Here is an 18626-nt window from a genome sequence, read left to right as displayed (position 1 = left end):
CCAGAAATGTTATTTTTCTAATCTTCTCTCACAAATTGCAATAGCTCAATCTCGGCCAAGTTATATCTTGTAAAATATGGCCTTAATGCCAGATTTAGAATGGAACCCAAAATATTGATCCTCAAAAGTCTTCTCGTGTCTCACTGCACACAAAGTATAAAGTGTCTCCTCAGTGCAGAGTCCTCGAAGTAATAATGCCTAGTATACAAAATGGCAACACTTTCAGCGTTCACTTCCATGCAAGGCTGAGTTGCTGCGAACAAAGAGCCTTGCTCGTCGCTCACAGCTCACCTCCCGTTCGATATGCTACTGCTTCTGTCTGTGTCATGAAAGGACAGAGGCAACGTAGACGCTTGTGTCCTGTTGAACGCGGGACTTTCGGTCACCAGGAGACACACATAACCTGTTACCGAAGGAGAGGTTGACACAGACAGTAAATGTACTGATGCGGCTCTGCTACAAAGGGGTTTGTTCTTTTGGTACTCAGTGTGTTTGAAGGATTTCAGGGATCTAAAAAGCTTGCTGTAGTATTCAAGGAGCATAATGTTAAACGCTAGACTACTCTTGTGACGTTAACAACAAAAAATGTATGCGTCTAATTAGTATGCATTTAAAAAGATGACCTCTATTTCCGTTCTATACATAAAAAGGTTTCAACTATCATTTTAATAAAAAATGGTATTTATATACACTTCTGTACACCCAACTGGTTTCTCTGCGACCGAGTTGAATTACTCCTATTCTGGTTCGTTGTTTCATCTGTAGCTGTCGATAGTTCCTTTTTTGCGAGCTTTTTGAACTTTTGGCCAAGAGTGTACGACGCCTGTATCATTTTTCGCTTAAACTCCACCCAGTTGGACATGCGCGATCGCGTAAGGCCAGGAAGGGGGAAACAAAACCCACGGGAGGCCGACATTTACAGAGCCAAAACTAGAATTGTGTGCTTGGCATTTACTTCCGGGTAGCGCGATTATACGAGTCAGTATACTGAATTATTTCCCAGCCAGTGCAGACGATTCCAGGAGCGCTGCTGAGAGCCTCGGTCACACCAGATTACAAGGTGCGAGTGCTACAATCTCCAAACAGGTAGATGAGCTGTCAACCACTACAACATTATGAATGGTATTAGGCTTAGAAATAAATGTTTCTTCCTCTGAAACCATCGCGCAGAATGGGGCTTTCAAACTAAAATACTTAGAGTGGTAACCCTGTTTACGTTTTATCATTCGTAGGTATTTTGATTAATTTTCTGCACGATGCGCAGGTCAACATTGTGTGTCGGTGACTTGCACAAATTGCGATTTTGTGCTGCAGTGTGACTCGATCGCGTATGTCCACGTTGTATTGTATTCCTATGTTTAAATATATGTTTCTGTTATTTTTCTTTAGAATACAATGGAGGATCCGTGGCAAGAGTGTATGGATTATGCAGTTACTATAGCAAAAAAAGCTGGAACGGTATGTATTTTTTATTTTGTTTTATGTAGATTTAAATTGTGTTTCACAAACATTTATTGTCTATGCAATATACAGTGAGTGAAGTGCTAAAGTATTTTAGTCGGGGAGTCAGTAGCGTTAGGTTCAGCGGAGCTGGCTGTGCAGCATGTTTTCACATGTGAGTGTTTATTAAATCATGGACTTATAAGAGGGATGTGTTGTTTAAAGAAGTGACCACCGTAGTACGACTGCACGTGTGAATCCAATCCGCCCTTAGGCTTGCTGGCGAAGGGCGAAGAAATGCTGCAGTAACAGTTGTATCAATATGGCTGAGGCTGACAAAGGGGAGGGGAAGGACTCTCTTTCCTACCAGACAAAGTTTATCTGTACATTTAAATATGTATCTTATAAAATATATCGCACTCTTACATAGTTATTATGAATCACGTTCATGTTTACAAAGTAACAATATATATGTGTGTTGAAGAAGTACAATCCTATCTAGATGTACTCCAAATAAATGTCTAATTCTCTGAAAAAGCTCCGCCTGCCTTTGGCTCAAAATCGCAGAGACCACATGCTTTCTCATGCACATGTGAGTATTTTGCTTATTACTATGTTTTTCTCCGTATTCTAAAATGTAACACCCAGCATTAATAATAGGGAAAGCAAAACCAAATATAACATGGCGCGCAAATCAGCCAAAACTTTATGATTGACTCATTCATGCGCCACGTGGATCAACTAATTTTACCTGACACGGTGGGCCTAAGCTAATGGAGTCTCACGTTAAAAAAAACCCTGTCCCCTTTTCCCAACCCAAGCTCTTTTTTAAAGTCTCACTCCATAATGAGTAGTGCCGTTACCTCCTTTGGTGGTTCTCCAGATGTTTCCAGGGTTGTAATTTTGTGAGCTAAAAATAGTCTCCTGGGAGGAGATGGCATTGGTTAAACAGCTATTTTTAGAGCCCACTGGTTTATTCTAGGGTATAATTTGCGGTGCTGGTTTTCAGTGTACTGAGTGAATCCACACTTCTTTTGCACATTTTTTCCAGAAATAGTTCCTCATGGGTATTAATCTTCCGTTGTATGTCCTAATTTTGCAGATCAATAAGTCGTCGAGATTTGTGTACTTTTCATCCTTTTACTCAAATGATAAAAATCGATGCATGCTTATTGTTATATCAAAATGCAAAGGGAATGAAACACACGTGTGCTAGAAACAATAATTTTTCTCTTGTAACATTCCAAACCACTTGGTAGATCCAAAACCGTATGCATTCCTCGCTCAGCGGAATCTTTGTTGATGCTTTCTGCTGCAGTTGATGATTCATGGTTTGTGGGTAGGTATTTTGCTCTAACCACCTCTAAAACACAGTGTACTTCAGTGTGCCAATTGCCATAAACTAATTTTCTTCCAAAGGTAGCAGCCATGCGCAGTTTGTCTGGCATATTTGAAAGCTTTCCTGCAAGGCAAATGTCAGGTCCAAAGTATCCTAATAGTACTAATTGCATATGCCTCTGTATGTGATCTATAGCATGCATCCAGTTAAATTAAAATCATGCCAAGATGTCCATGTGACAGGCCATGCTTATAATATGATTTTTAGGGGTGTGCTGTCACCCCATCATTGTGAAATTCCCTCCTCCGCCAAAGCAGCAAAGGCAAACCTGCCACATTTAGATGTCTCAGACAAAATGAAAGACTAGCCTTCATGAAAGCGGCTGCATCTGCCTTGGGGTGAAGCACTTTGATGTGGGTGATAAGAATCCATTGGCCCATTGCCCTTGTGGGATAGTGGAATTTATGCCACCAAATGAGGTAACTGGCAGTGTAACCCCAAACTGGAGCTACTTTGTAGAGACCGCTCATGTCTAGCCTCTGTTAGCTGCTGGTGAGTATTCCCCAGCATTTTACTGCCTCTCTGCTCTCCTTGTTTTGTGAAAGTTTTTTATTCTTTTCATGGCAGTCTTTAATGAAGCTAACCCACCTGACTTGATTGCAGATGAGCTGCTACAGATCAGGAGGTTAAATTGCTTTAGTTCCTGGTAAATTCACCATTGCTCTTTGGCATGGTTCATTCTGAAGGATTTTTGTCAGCACATCTGCCACCTGCCTAAGTCAATGGAATGCTGACATGCCACAAGAGCCATGGGCAGTGACACTGCAGATGTAGTAGGTTACAGATTTTTCTCCACTCAGGTCCAACAAATGTGCTTCTTATTTTTTTTGTATCTCTGAACAAACCGCTGGTTTTCCTTGTGCTCCTCTTCTGGCCCGCATACAAAAAGAATATTTGCTAGTACATTCCGGTTGGGCCAGAGCAATTATTCATATATTGCTGGTGGAAGGCTGTGTCTCTGAAATCCCAAAGTTATCTTCTGTAACTCTTCTTCTGAAAGAAGAACTCATTAAATCCAGAAACCCTTTCTAATGACAGACCCATCCCACAACTGCCTTTTCTTGGTAAGTTATTGGAGAAAGTGGTCTTTAAACAACTATTGAATTACGTGGCAATAAACTATCTTCTCTATCCAGCCCAAATGAGCCTTCGATCAGGCCATAGCACAGAGCTTACCACTGTTTCTGTTCTTGATGTTCTGAGATTCTCAACTGATACAAATATTTCATATACTTTGGTCTTATGAAACCTTACAGCAGCATTTGATCATGTAAATCATGTGGCGAAGTCTCTCTGATTTATGCATTAACGGGCAAGTCTTACTTTGGCTTGCAGATTGTTTTGTTCTGCAGATCTTTCCATGTATCAGAGGCGCACTTTGAGTTGTCAGTTAGACCTTTATCAGTGGTGTCCCAGCAGGATCAATTGTATTGTGTTGCTTTTCAACCTTTTATATGATTTCCTTCGTCCATTTCATGTAAGCATTTGGGTTGATCTAGTTGCTTTGTGCAAAGAAAACTCAAATCATTGCTAAATTTAAAGTAGATTCTAAACTGGCAGCATGAAAACCGCACAAGTGCCCGTCAAGTGTTCTTCGCTGGTTAAAAAATAATTATGTAAAACTGAGGCATCACAACTTAAATACAATGTCCTGTCAAATGTTCAAAGATTTCCAAGCATGACTTCTGGCCCAGTAGTTTGGGCTTTACGCCCTTTCTCTTATAATGTGGTTTGAAAATGTTAATGTAAACATTGACTCGTCTTTATCCATAGACTATCAAGTTTCATCAGTAGATAAATCGTCCTTTTTCAACTGCATAGTCTGAGGCAAGCTCTTCATTTATTTAACCCTGCCCAGATGATTCTAATTGGAATGCATTCGCGTCATCACATTTAGATTACTGCAATGTCATTTTTTATAGGTTTGCCGTTATACCTTATTGGCATGATCCAACATATCCAGAATTATACAGCAAGGTTCACATGCAGTATTCACTATAAGACTCATGTTCTTCAATTCTAGCCTCTCTGTATTTGTTGACAGTCGGAGAGAGAATAATTTTTATGTCTCTCTGCCTGGGTCACAATATATCTAACACCTCTTAGATCCCCCCCCCCCCCCATGTAATCGATTTAATTGCTAAGTTTCAGCTCCCTGTTGCTTAATGGTTCCCAAGTTTAGACTAAAAACAGTAGGAAGCCAAACTTTTGCTGCTGCAGCTGCTGCCAGCTGGAACTTGTTGCCTGTGTTCCTTCAGGCTGGTTTGGTAGGTTTAGCCTTTCATCCGACTGTATATGCTAAAACAAGCAGCCTTGGTTCAGGGTGAAAATTCCACCCGTTAGTTAAGTGCCGAATTACAGTTTGGATTGAGTGCAAAAAAAATCAGAAGCTAACTCAACCGGTTTCATCCTTACTGCTCAGGTCTCTGTAGAACCTGCATGTTTAATCTTTCCAAGAGGATAAAATGAAAACCTCTGCAATGGATAACGACAATTAATACGTCTTGTTTATTGTCCTGCACAACCGATGATGCAGTTCCTATATAACTGACAAGTTATACCTTTTTGTGGTTGATCATGATTAATATCACAGCCATTTAAGTGACATTGCCAATGGTTTCTATAAGTGGAGGGAGTGGGAGTCTGAACTGTTACAATCTCGCTACTCAACCACCCATTTTTTAATTTGGTTCCTTCATTATGTCAGCAGGTCTGTGGTCAGGAAACATGCAAGCACCTCGTAATCTGCACCTCGTATCTATATAGCAGAGAGGGAGACTGACAGACTTTGTCAGTGCTTGCTTGGACAATACTTTTTTACGTAGTCTGTCCTCCAGGCCATGCCCGACCCTCCCACCCACCAAGAACACAGATTTGAGAGGTTTGTACTTGACTCTGATGCCATAAATGTGGAGAGTCCTCACCTGGTTCCAGCTGAGAATTTCTCTATAGTCTCCGTGCTACAATCTTCCATATTGGGAGTTTATGTAGTGATTTCATTAGTTAGGAAAACATTTCATTCATCCCTAGTATTGAGTTTCAAGTCTTCTACACCAGTTCCAAGAATGTAACCTTGGAGACTTTGCTTAAAACTGTGAGATATTAAGATGAGACCCTTAAAAACAACCCGTGTTGTTGAAAAAAATGAATGACTATAAAAAAGAGCATGAGGCTACTAAGGCCCTCTTGAATTTGTTTCCAACTATTACCTTACTCTCTTTCTGAGAACATGGGCTGCCATTTGCATTTATTGTCAAATATTTTTGCAGGGGTTTCCAGATTTGGCAGTTTATCAAAAACAATAGAGGAAATGTCATGCAGCTCACTATTAGTGCGTGGTTTTGGGAGCTATTGTTCAGGATGCTCAGATTTGATTGGTAATGGACACACTGACTATTCAATGAGCAACACTGGTGATAATCCTGAGTGAGCAAAGCTTTTCACAAAGCACCAGGATCTGTTTGTTTTCTATGTCTCACCTAATACTCTCAGTTGGAAAGGATATTATTCTAGATTGTTCTGTAAATTAAAAGAGAAATACTCAATCCTAACTAAACTATTGTGTATTTTATGCTTACACCATCAATTTGCTCCCCTTCCCCAAAAAGCACTCGGAGTCGGCTTAATAAAGATACGTGGCTTTCTGCTTCATACTCAAGTGAAGAGATTGATGAATCTTAGTGCTTCCAATATGGTTTATTTAAGAAACTCTTAACTAAATCACAAAGTTGGGGAAATAACTAATACCTAGTTCATATTATTTCTTGAAGCTTTTAGTAATGTCACTGAAAGTCATATGCTAACTGTTGCTAGATTTAAAAGCTTTTGGGTATACAAGTTGTAGGGTGAGAACTGTGGTCTGCATTCCCAATGTCATCAACATTTATTTGTCTGTTGAAAAAATACCTCATATTTCACTACACTGTTGTTCTTTCATCAATTGTACCCGTTCTTAGTTCAGAATGCTGCTGCACCTGTAGAGACATATGGGCATATTAAGACTCCTGCAACCTTTCTTTCTGTCGGAGGAAGTTTTTTTCCTACAAAGGATGACCCAGTTAATGTAATTTCTATTATCAGCCTCAATATTATTCAAGGCGAGATAGGCAGCAAAGGATTAGAAAACAATAGAGTAGCTTAAGTACACCAAACGCCGAAAAGAAATTAGTAACACATTCATTGGAGACACATTTTCACTTTTGGGCCTCTGCCATTGCTGACATTGATCTTGAGTGGCTGCTGATGAAGTATGCTGAGGAACTCTGCGTCATTCCCAAGCAGTAAATGTAACATCGGCCATGAGTTGTGCCTACTGGCAACTGTTATAGATAGACCAGATCGGTCAGTCAGAGCACACGATGATGGCCCTTTATTCTCCCTTCTTGCAAAAATACATGCCTTACTTGCGTCAAGAGGAGCTTCACCATGCCAAGAAGAACTATTAAACATCCAAACCTAAAATCCTTCCTCCAGTGGAGGTCTCAGTCAGCTGTTGACTCTCGTGAGCTTGAGGTTGTAGAACATGTGAATCACTACCTCAAGATAAAACTGGAGGGCTTTAAGAGTGTAGTTTATTGAAATCACGAAAGAGTGAATAGTGTACAGTTCCAGTATGCATGATGTGGTGCATAACCTTATACACTCTCAGACCCTGGATGAGCAAAAACAGTTCCAGTTTGGATTTATTGATCTGAGCTACTGTTGAATGTGAATGCAGTTTTGCAGCATAGACCCGGATGACATCCTTGACTGTGTTAATGTACAGTGTGGAGAGGTTGCTATTTACGTTATGAAACAGTTGTACATCCATCCTGCAATATTCCATGCCTCATGTAGTGCCTGAGCCATGTTTGAACAATATGCCGGTGAATATCAATGTTTAACATATTTTGAGGGGTTTAAGAATATGTCCTGGTTAGACCATATTGTTTGATGTAACTGTATCAGGACTAGGGTCACTATAAGATCTGTTGCAGACATTCTTGTTATTGAAGTTTTAGCTAACCTCTGTGGAACTGAGTGATGTGACTTAAATGCCCACAATACTGAAGTCAGCTAAAGAACTGTGGGAAATTGGAGTGCCCATTGGATAGAGGTGCACTCATATGAAAAAAATGAGTTTTGTTGCATGGTTTTTGATAGAGCAATCTCCTGACAGAATGCCTTGATGGTTGCCGAAGAAAACACCTCACCAACCCTCTATGGCAGGGTCATGGTGGGAGCAGTCACATCTAAAATGGCGTATATTAGGCTGCAGGTGGAAGGCCCAAAATTGTATTGTTGGTCGGGCATATACCAGAAGGGCTGTGGACAATCAGTGTGACACAGTGCTGAACACAGGTCTTGACTGGAAAAGGTGTAACCAGGGCATGTGGATTGTGTGTCGGGGCAGAGCTTAGACTAGAAGGAGGGATGACCTTTGCGTTATATTTTGCTTTTCACAAGAAGCTTTCACTTTCCATTGCTTTTCACAAGAAGCATTCACTTTCCATTCTTGGGCATGCAGTCATGACCAAGGTAGCTTCTGTAGCTACTTTTTTGCTATGCTTCTTTTTTTGCAAGCTTCCTAATGTACTACTCCATTGGGCTTTTTATTTTCTCAAATAGGGTGCCATGGACGTTCATAGAAAATCAAATGCTCAATTCACTCAGACCAAGCAAGATAATATAGTCTTTTAAATCTGCATACCTTTCTTAAGTGAGTTTTTTGCTCGATCTTGCAGATTTGGGTGCTGTTATATTAGCAATGCATCTGTAGACATGGGAACAGGATCTACACATTACTCATCACAGTGATTCTGATATGGGTAGCACTTATCCCTATACCTCCTGACATCCCATCTGAGAATCCAGCTCTATGGACAGAGAGGTATGACGAAGTCTAGCCGAAGTGTTACGGGATGGAAGGCAATGACACTCAACCGCCACTTTATATTATTTGTATACTGGAAAATGTACTTTGATTCTTTGACCCGCTGCTCCCATTCATTCCCATATTCTGGGGGAAGATAGACTGACTGCAAGAATAAGATGCAGTATGGTGAGTACTTTGTACCATCATGCTACTTCAGTACGCAAACACTATGGCTCCTTCACCATCACTCAAGCCATTTGAGATGGTCTTATGGTGGCAGGCAGATAACTGACGGATGAGACATATCGAGGGATATACAGTATGTCACATCCAAAAAGAGCTTATTGAAAGACCACACTTGCTCCCCTTGGATCTGCCATACAGTAGCATTACCTCTATTGTAAGTACCAGGAACGGGGAAGCAGTTCTCGGACATCCTGTGAATGAAGTGGTTTTAGGAATAGGAGTACAAAGATTTTAAGTGAATAACACCTTTTTATGTTTTGCATGTAGCCCTATTAATTGGATCTCATTTTTCCTTTACCAGGTGGTCTGTGAAGCCCTAAAAGCTGAAATGGCTGTTATGGTCAAAAGCTGTCCTACAGATCTGGTAACAGAAACAGATCAGAAAGTTGAGAAGATTATAATTTCATCCATAAAGGAAAAATTCCCTTCCCACAGGTACGATGTGCGTCTTTTGAATTGATGAAAAAGAAGATCTATTTCACTCTTGGCATGTAAAAAGCACTGTGCAGTTAATATTCTTGCACTGCATCTTAATGAGAAACTAGGCAGTTATTAAAGATCCAGGTTGCTCTCACTTCTGCCCTCAGTGTATTGCCTCAGTTAAAACAAACCATTTTCACAGTGCTTGATTGGAACATAATCCTTTGGTTCAGGAAAAGCTGTAGGTGCAGGATTTAAATGTAGTCTTGTGGCAAGACTTCAGTGTTTAAGTCTGATTCACAAAGTGTTTTTCCTGGCATAAGATGGATGGACATGTGCCAGGAAAAACCTGTACCACTGCATGCAAAATGTAGAGTTGGTTCACAAATACAGCATCATCTTATTTTTTGCATGCAGTGATGTCGCCAATGACAGCAGAGGTTTTGCAAATTTGTAGACTTTCCTGCATTTTTGTTGGATACTTAAAAGATTGGTACTGGGCATTCATAGAATTTAGTAGCACCTTTTCATTTGTTGTTCCAGTCCAAGCTGAGAGTAATAGGCAGTTACTGTTGAGGTTAGTATAATTTTTGAGTTTTGTCCCTGGGCCACCATTTTGGTGCACTTTAAATGAATCATCAAGTCCTCCTCCCTGTTTACCACTTGCCTGCCTCAGGGTAGTGGGTCAGGAAGTCAGTCCTTATTGCAGCACACAGTGTGAAGTCAGAAACTCAGGAAGTGTGTAAGGCTCCAGATAACATTTAGTAACTTGATTGACCAGTCAGTTGTTAACGCTTATAAAGAAAAAAAACTATACAGGTATGTATGTTTTTAATACACCTAAAACAAGGATCCCCAAAGAGAATCTAGTGTCTCTAGCTCCTTCTTTTCCAGATAACCAACACACTTGACAATAGCTCTCTCATGGTAAGAACTTAAAAATAGTTTAACATTGAAGCCTATGGCTACCTCAGATATTCTAGGGCCACTTAGAAAGTTCTCTTGTCTCCTATTTTCTTCAAGCCACCTGAGCACCAAGGATGCTCAAGAATAAACAATGTCCTCAATAAACAATGTTCCTAAGAATAGGCTTATCTATACTATTTAAAATGGCTATCACATAAACCCACCACTGAACCAACAGAATACCTGGATGGCCGGTCAGTGTTAACCACTAGGGGGAGGAGGTCACAGGTCAAAGTTGTTGGAGTCCTGCGTCACACTGGACTCGCAGTTGGAAGAAATGGGCAAACTGTTGAGCCATTTTCCACTGTTTATCCCCAAACTATATTTTTTACTTCGCAAAAGCCTGTGTCTCAAATTCTGTATCAACCAGGGTAAAGTATTTCTGGTTAGTGGGCACCCAGGTGGACTAGGAGTACCTGCTTGGAGTTATAGTGACACTTGTGGCCACTAGCCACTGAACTAATGCACGAGAATGGTGATTACAAAATGAATTGCCCCCACACCTCAGACCCCATCCTCCCAAACCCCTGCGCTACCTGTTTGGAGGGGCAGAGATATTTCATATTAGATGTAGTTTACATCAGGAAAGAACTAGACAGGAATTTAAACAGAATCCTTGGAGTCGTGAGCAGAATTAAATCTTCCCTGCATCTAAAGACTTGTAACTGTCTTTGTGAATTGGGTCAAAAGGTGTAAGAGACTTGGATTCTAGTATGGCTTTCCCCACTTGATTACACTGTTTGATTCTGGGCAAATTTAATGTTGTCTTCATGTGCTTCATTTCTCATAGCTTTCAATTTTGGGAGTGCTCAGAAACTGTTTAAACAATAGTACGAGTAGCTAATTAAATGGCTGGACAAATTAAATTTGACAAATGAGCAATCATAAAATAAATATAAAAAGCCCTCCTACTAGACTGTTAACTAAGAGATGGTAGCTACGTTTTTAATATGGAGGAACCTCGTTGTGCACCACCATTTGATTGTGGATAGATGCTAGTGAGTGTTTTAAATATTACTTAGAAACTATTTTGATCATTGCATTTCAACAATTTGGCTCTCTTAGGAGTTTGCCGTCATGCTTTATTAATGGAGACCTTCCCTGATCTCACATCAAGGCTTCTGAAGTCAGAACATCCTGTCTTTGCGTGCACTTATTTTGTCCATTTGTTACAGTTCCGTAAACATTTCCTACAGTTGCACAATTTTGTCATTAGTTTCACTGTTCCCCAGATATGTTTTTCCTGAATCTTCCCCTAAAAGCAGTCAAGAAAGTAATTTGCGCTAACAAAAAAACTTGACGCCCCCCCCCATAGTTTATTGGCTTTGAAAGCGCAAGTTAAAAAGAGATGCACGTTCTTGCAATGGATATTACCATTCAGTCATTTGCCATTGTGCGGATGTATGCACTGTTTGTGTAGCAGAAACGTAGCTTTATCTCACAAAACCTTGGCAGTGTAGACTGAAGTATGTCTAAGAACTGCAAAGAGGTGATTTGATGAGCTGGTGGGGAAACAATGTTATAATCCACTGACCAGACCACCTTATATTTGAACTAGTGGTGGGCAGAAAATGCGGAGTTTCACTCTCCGGAATTCTGCGAAGTTTCATGAAAACTCTGCGAGATTCTGTGGAGTTCGGCAAACTGGTAGAAATAGGCATGTTGTGCTGCTTGAGCTGCTTTTTGGCACCGGGAGCTCATTCGGTGCTGAAAAATCGGTGCTAATGGCACCACACGGTGACCCAGAGTGCGCTGCTTCTCCAGTTAATTTTGCTTCCACTTGAGTAGATTTTCTGCTCGACCGGCAACTTTCTGACCACGAACGGTCGTGAACGCCTGTGTTGGGGAAATCTTGCCGGGTGCCCTCCTAGTAACTGAAAATCGCACTAACGGACGCCAAATCTCACTCGCCAACTTACTGTTGGCGAACTGTGTATGTGAAAAAACTCTGCCATACAGTGGTTGGAAGCATATGGATTTACATCTACGAAATCCAAATGTTTCTGACCTTTAAGGATTCACAAAAATCCCATAAAGTGCCCCATGGAGCTCAATGCAAGTCGTGATTTTCAGGTTACTCCTTTTCCCCCACTAGTCCATAAGACTGATTGTCCGCATGGAAGACATTGTTCCTTGTGGAGAAAACCCCTTGGAATATGGAGGTGTTTCCTTTCCAACCGAAATAGACAGTCAAACCTCTCTCCTCTTTCTTTGCTGTTTCTAGGGCTGGAACGGCAAAGTAAATTCTATATGAATATCAATACATTTATTTGTAGGTGTTTATGCATTTTGAAGTGCCAACCTCTTTTTGATATTTCCCCACCCATAGTATTAAAGTTATTAAGTGGTATCACATTGTCGACTGCAATCTGCTTGCAGTTGTTAGGCTTCACGGATTCAGATTTTTGAATTTTAAATCAGGAACCCATGTTAAACTAGTGTGAGCAAAAAAAGACTTTGAATAAGATGCATTGTAATTAAATTGTAATTTCTAGACATAGATCGTGATCATCCATAGTACTTTTAGATTATTACAACACTTATGTGAAAAATGATGATTACATTGACACATTGTAGATCACAGATATCTGCAGGGCTTTCCAGTGACCCCAATAATAGTTAAACTTGTGATCGAGAATAGTCAGGTCGCTTCTCAGTAACAATTCTAATAGTTTGAATACGTTTCTTAGCGAATACATCTCATGGTTCACTCTGGTCAGGAGAAAACATCCGGTCAAGGTCCTTGTCCATTAATTTGCAACCACTGTAGGTTTGTGGTGACCAATACCTTGGTTTAAATTTTCTCACTGTGTTTGATTTTGACCTGTATAAGTTTAATTTGAATAACATATTCTACAACTCTTTGCCTTTGAAAAAGCTGTCAGCTACAACATACACTTTTTAATGAAAGACCGATTTCAATGTGAATAAACATTCTGAAATGTGGTGATCTGTTTTTTGTAATGTTTCTTCGACCTTTATGTTTTGTCAGATATCATTCTGTTAATGCTGTGTCAATCATAAGTTTAGAAGGTTACAAATAGTTGATAATAATGTGATATTTACACACATCTTTTTTCAGCTTTATTGGTGAAGAATCTGTTGCTGCCGGAGCAGGAAGTACGTTGTCTGATAACCCAACATGGATCATTGACCCCATTGATGGAACAACAAACTTTGTGCACAAGTAATATTTCTACATGAACATTTAAATGCCTTGAACCTTTTCTGTTCTGTTTCAAGGAATCATGATTAATGTTTTAAATCTTATGTTGACACTGCAGCAGGAAGTTATTTTTGTAAAATATCATAATTATCAAAACCTTTATACACACTTTTTTTAATTTTTAGGTTTCCATTTGTGGCTGTGTCCATTGGCTTTGCTGTGAACAAAAAGGTTTGTGTTTTTTATTTATTTACCTTTGCACATAAAGAGAACTAAATACTGTTTTTTACTGTGTCCTTATTGATTTATTCAAGTGGTTAATTGAAGTACTTCACTGTAATGGATCTTCCCTTCTGCAAACAAATAGACTGCCTGATAATAACACATATTCTGATAGCACACCGTGACTTAATATGATTATGGATATATTACCTATGATGGAATATGGTTGTATAAAGAGGCAGATCACATTTGACTTGAATGGGCACAATAATGCTCCTTTGGGCAAAGAAAACGTTTTTTCAGATAATATTGTGTTACTTGAAGTGAAGGTGCATCCTTGACAAAAGTAGACCTTGCATTCCAGGCCTTGCTGTTTCTTTGTTTTCAGCTAGCATGTGTGGCCCAGTAGATGTTGTACAAATGTTTTACATTCAAACCTAGTCCAGTGTATATGGCTAAATAGTTAGTTCTGCAAGTTTTCTTAGTGGTGTACTAATCTAATAATTACCCATTCAGTCAGATTTTAAGTGATGAACAAGCTTGGAGATTGCTCCTTTGCTACCCTATTCACGCATTTAAATATGATTTAAAATTATTTACAGCAACTAAAATATATAAAATTTCAGCACACTTCTGGCAAATCATTAATCTGCATCTTCTCTCACTAACAATCCTGTGTCCTTTGACCTACCCTCCAATTGATCTTTAACAACATCCAGTTTGTACAGAATAACAATCTTTCCCCAGAAAGGAATACTCCACCTTTGTGTTGGTCCATTTAGAATGATTTCCTGCTCTTGGGATGCAAGAAAACAGCATTTTTCTTTCTTTTAATTTTTAATCCAGCACAAAGCATGCTTCAGAGACACGGTCGCACGGTTTGGAGGAGGCAGATAGCTTTGCACCCCCTCAAAATGTTTGGCACCTAGAGAGTGATCTTTACTTCTCTGTCAGAGTAGGACATTGGAAAACAAGATCATGTTAATACACATTATTGTGTCTGTGGGAGACATATATTTTGCTTTTAAAGGCTTTTCCATGACTAAAGGTTGTTTCATAACTGTTGCTTGCCAACTCATCAGCCTTCATGCCACTGATTTTGAGGTAGATGTTTCTTTCGCTTAAATGGAAGACTCACTGATGGAGTAGACAGAAACCTTTGCTATTAGAGGGTTCGTCCCCCAGATTAAACTTGGCATTCTTTGTGTTAATAAAATTTATGACAGTTCCTTACTGCCTTCTCACCAGACAGTTACTTCACATTTACTCTTATTTACATGACTGATTAGTGGAAGGTTTGTCCGCGTTGTACATCACAAAATTTCAGAAGGCTTTGCGTTTTTTCCTGACCCAGACAAGTTTTTCACATCCCTTCACTCCAGTCTCCTCTGTGGAGTGACAGTCAATACAAAGACCATTAAACTTCACTCCTGTCAGAACAAGAGTCTTTTGTTCCCAAGTACATCACTCATGTGTTAGATGTTGGCATCATTTATCAGATTGCTACTCATGTGTATCTTCAAATGCGGGTGCTAAAAGTGACCCTGCTGAAACATTGGAAGCACACTTTAGGGTAGTGGGAGGACATGATTTTAATTTAGACAGTGTGCTACTCATTCAAGGGACAAACACACTTTATTGATAGATGACAATCCAGATGGCTTTGGAATGTCCACGAGTGTTGAACTGGTGTTGAAGACCATTCACCTAACCCTCAAGTAAATTCTTGTCCTAATTGACAAGAAGCTAGTTTTGATCTAAACAGACATAATAAACACATACTTCATCAGAAAAAAAGGATTGGCTAGAACTGTAACCACTGGAAAAAGCTTAGCTTCTGCAGAATGTTGGAATGCAGTACAAAATATCTCCCAGCAACCATAATTTTGCAGGATTAATCAATACAGAGGCAGATTGTTTAAACATTAAACTGCTGAACAGGCTGAAGGAGAGCTGCATTCTCTTCTATAAATACTCTTTGTACCATGTAGGTTTTTGTCTCTATAATTCAGGTTCCCACCCATTACAAAGCACTCTTTTAATCCATGCTTCCGAAACCATTGTGTCTTAACACTGTGTTTTTCCGACATGGTCCAGAACAATCTGTTATTAATATTTTGAAGTTTTTTTTATGTGTTTTGATTCCCAGAGTTCATAACAAGATCAGAATTAATTTTCCATTCTCAGCCATTTAACAACAATGGACACCTATCGATGTCTGAGAGAAGTGATACACAGTGTCATAGTAGCACATTCAGTTACGCTAATAGCTTCTTTTGCTTAGGGGTGGAGGATCTAGTCCTCTGTCTTTGGTCGAATCTTTGCAGGCATCTGTGATTCCTCTGCCATGAATGTCCAATACTTCAGTGCATGGTGGAGGAACTTTATGCCATAAAAGTGCATCCACCAGCCTGAGATTTTGTGGAATTTGTGGGGGTGGTGGGTGCAACCCTTACTTTCATATGTCACTTTTTCAGCACCAAAATATAGGTCCATGCCTCTGTGCTGCTGCCCTTTCGTAAGATATGTTGCTAATGTGTCTCTTTTTTGCAAGGTCCCTTTTTGCAACAATCAGGCCTAGTATACTAAACATGAGTTTGTTTCTTGGAAGATCTACATCATCAGAGATCCTTAGGATTACAAACTGAGGACATAAGGCAATTACATATTCTAGGACCAGACTCAGTTTGGAAGTATGTTTTACTAGGAGGATTCCTGTATATTATTGCAGAACCATGTTCTATGTAGAAAGGTGCCTTCTTCTATAGCAACGACTTCTGTATTAGTATACCCTGTGGAGGATTTTCAGTTGAATCAAGTGTAATCTAGCATTTATTTCAACTTGTCTAGGATGTTTCAGCATAGCTTCCCAGTCTGTATCCTCCATTCTCCTAAGTCTGCCTCTCATCTGGCCCGTAGTCTCTGCAGCACGTTCAGCATGTTATCACTGAGGATATTCAAGGCAGATGATTTAGACAATTTTCCTGGAAGTACTCTGTTCTCCAGTGGAACATAATCTATATTTTTGGCACCGACTAACTTCTCAGCCTGTATGGCAATCCTTAACTATGAATATTTCTAAATCTGGGCCTAGGTCAAGGTGTATTTGTATTTAGGTTTGAAAATGGTTTCATTCTATCACCCTGCATCAATTCTTCCAGTTTGTAAATTCTAGATTTGAATCCTCTCAATGTATGTACTTGTTTAAGCATATTTCCCTCCCAAAATGATGATCTTGACTGTCCATCTGAAGCAGAGATTTTCTGTAGACCCCTGGTGTTGACTGAATGTCTGGCAAAATACTTTTTCTTCCCTCACTTCCATACATATATGAGGGATTTTCCATCATCATTCTCTCCTTTCTAACTGAGGCATCATCTCTCTGTCCATAAATCCAGCAATTAATCCATGAGATCTATGCTTCCCAGTTGTATGCTTGTACATATTTTAGATTCCTGTTTAGCTGGAAGAACATCATGTCCGGTATGGGGAATGCATTGATATATGAACCGCGCTTCAGAGATTCCTGAGGGTTTTCCAGTTAAGGTCCTCGTACTAGTTTTGTATACAATATAACCCAAAACTTGGAAAACCTTTGGTATGTCTACATGGGACTACATACGTAGAGCAGGATAAAATAGACATAGAAGCAAAATCTTATCCTCTATGGCATTTCCTTTTGTACAAAGCCCATTAACCTTCTTGAGTGATCTGATCCAGCATGCCAGTGGTTAAACACCTAGTGAAAAAAGCTGTGGGAAAGTAGGCACCCCTATCAGGTGACCCTTCCCAAGGGGAATATATGGGACATCCACCATGTTATCTTTGACTACTACCGTATGGTTTCGATAGAAGAGGGTTGCCCAATTATAGAAGGACAGGTTGAATCTGAATATTTGTAGTGTCAAAAATGAGACTAGCCTGTGGACAGAATGAAATGCCTATTTGGCTACTAGGGACATTATCGCTAAAGGTCCTGTCTTGTCTTGTATTGTAGCCAGCCAGTTTTGTAGTCTTCTGAGACTAACTCTTGTCCAATGCCTCCACATGAATCCTGATTGGTCTTTGTTTAAGATAGAGTTTATAGTTCTCAGCAATCTAGGCAGTAATATTTCTTTTTCTACCTTTAACAATGAGTTTGGCTGATAAGATGCCCGCTTACCTTAGTGTCTCACAATAATGACCTTATGCCTGAGATCCCATGGCAGGCTCTCTTTCTCTTGGTCTTCTTTATACATGTTGTGCCTTATAATGCTGAGGGCTTTTTGCACAATTCAACTGGCATCATATTTGGACTGGGTGTCTTCCAACTTCTCATGCACCTAATGGCTTCTGCCACCTCTTGCAACATAATTTCACTTTCCATCTTTTTCTTATCTTCATCGCTTAGTGTTGGCATTAGTGTTAAACCCATTTAATAACTATCTGAAAGGGCTATAGGAGGTTATTTGCCAGTATTGCCACCCGCCTAGATCCTCAGGACACCTACTGATCTCTTTTTATAAATCTGAATTCCATCCAGCTGGGTAAGTACAATGCCTGGAGCTTGCCTATATGTGTACTAGGCCGCAGTTCCTCTGAAAACATACATTTCAAATTGTAACTGAAACTTACCGAAACTTTTCTTCCTCCCCCTTTTTCCCTGTCTCGTCTTCCCAAACTGGAATACTACTCGCACTGCATATTTGGAAAGGTGTTGCACCCACATTACTCCTCTATACTAGCATGATCTCCCTACTTCATCACCCTTTTGTGGCTTTCTGTAGCGACTGCGCCACCAATGCTAGGTGAATGGAGTGCAGATTCAAGTAGCTATTGTACTACAGCCTGCTTTGCCATATTGCCTGTTGTTATGTTTACCATAACATGCCCAAGATACCTTAACATTCAGCTGGAGAGAGTTTTCCTATTCT

General features: G+C 39.9%; 1 protein-coding gene across 3 annotated transcripts in view; it reads left to right on the top strand.

The window, feature by feature from the left end:
• The first annotated feature begins 330 nt into the window (after positions 1-330).
• Positions 331-18626, top strand: part of IMPA1 (inositol monophosphatase 1) — a 103424-nt gene continuing 85128 nt past the window's right edge. Inside the window, exons 1-5 of one of the 3 annotated variants that reach the window (XM_069220412.1) lie at positions 331-466; positions 1390-1458; positions 9241-9374; positions 13408-13512; positions 13677-13722. In XM_069220412.1, the coding sequence (XP_069076513.1) occupies positions 446-466; positions 1390-1458; positions 9241-9374; positions 13408-13512; positions 13677-13722 (375 nt within the window). In that variant the 5' untranslated portion in view covers positions 331-445. Of the gene's footprint in view, positions 467-886; positions 1087-1389; positions 1459-9240; positions 9375-13407; positions 13513-13676; positions 13723-18626 lie in introns of those variants that run through there. The other 2 variants (XM_069220413.1, XM_069220414.1) reach the window with 2 other exon arrangements.

The sequence above is a fragment of the Pleurodeles waltl genome, chromosome 2_2 (assembly GCF_031143425.1).
Source record: "Pleurodeles waltl isolate 20211129_DDA chromosome 2_2, aPleWal1.hap1.20221129, whole genome shotgun sequence".
Lineage (NCBI taxonomy): Eukaryota > Metazoa > Chordata > Amphibia > Caudata > Salamandridae > Pleurodeles > Pleurodeles waltl.
This window is presented reverse-complemented; position numbering and strand designations above follow the sequence as displayed.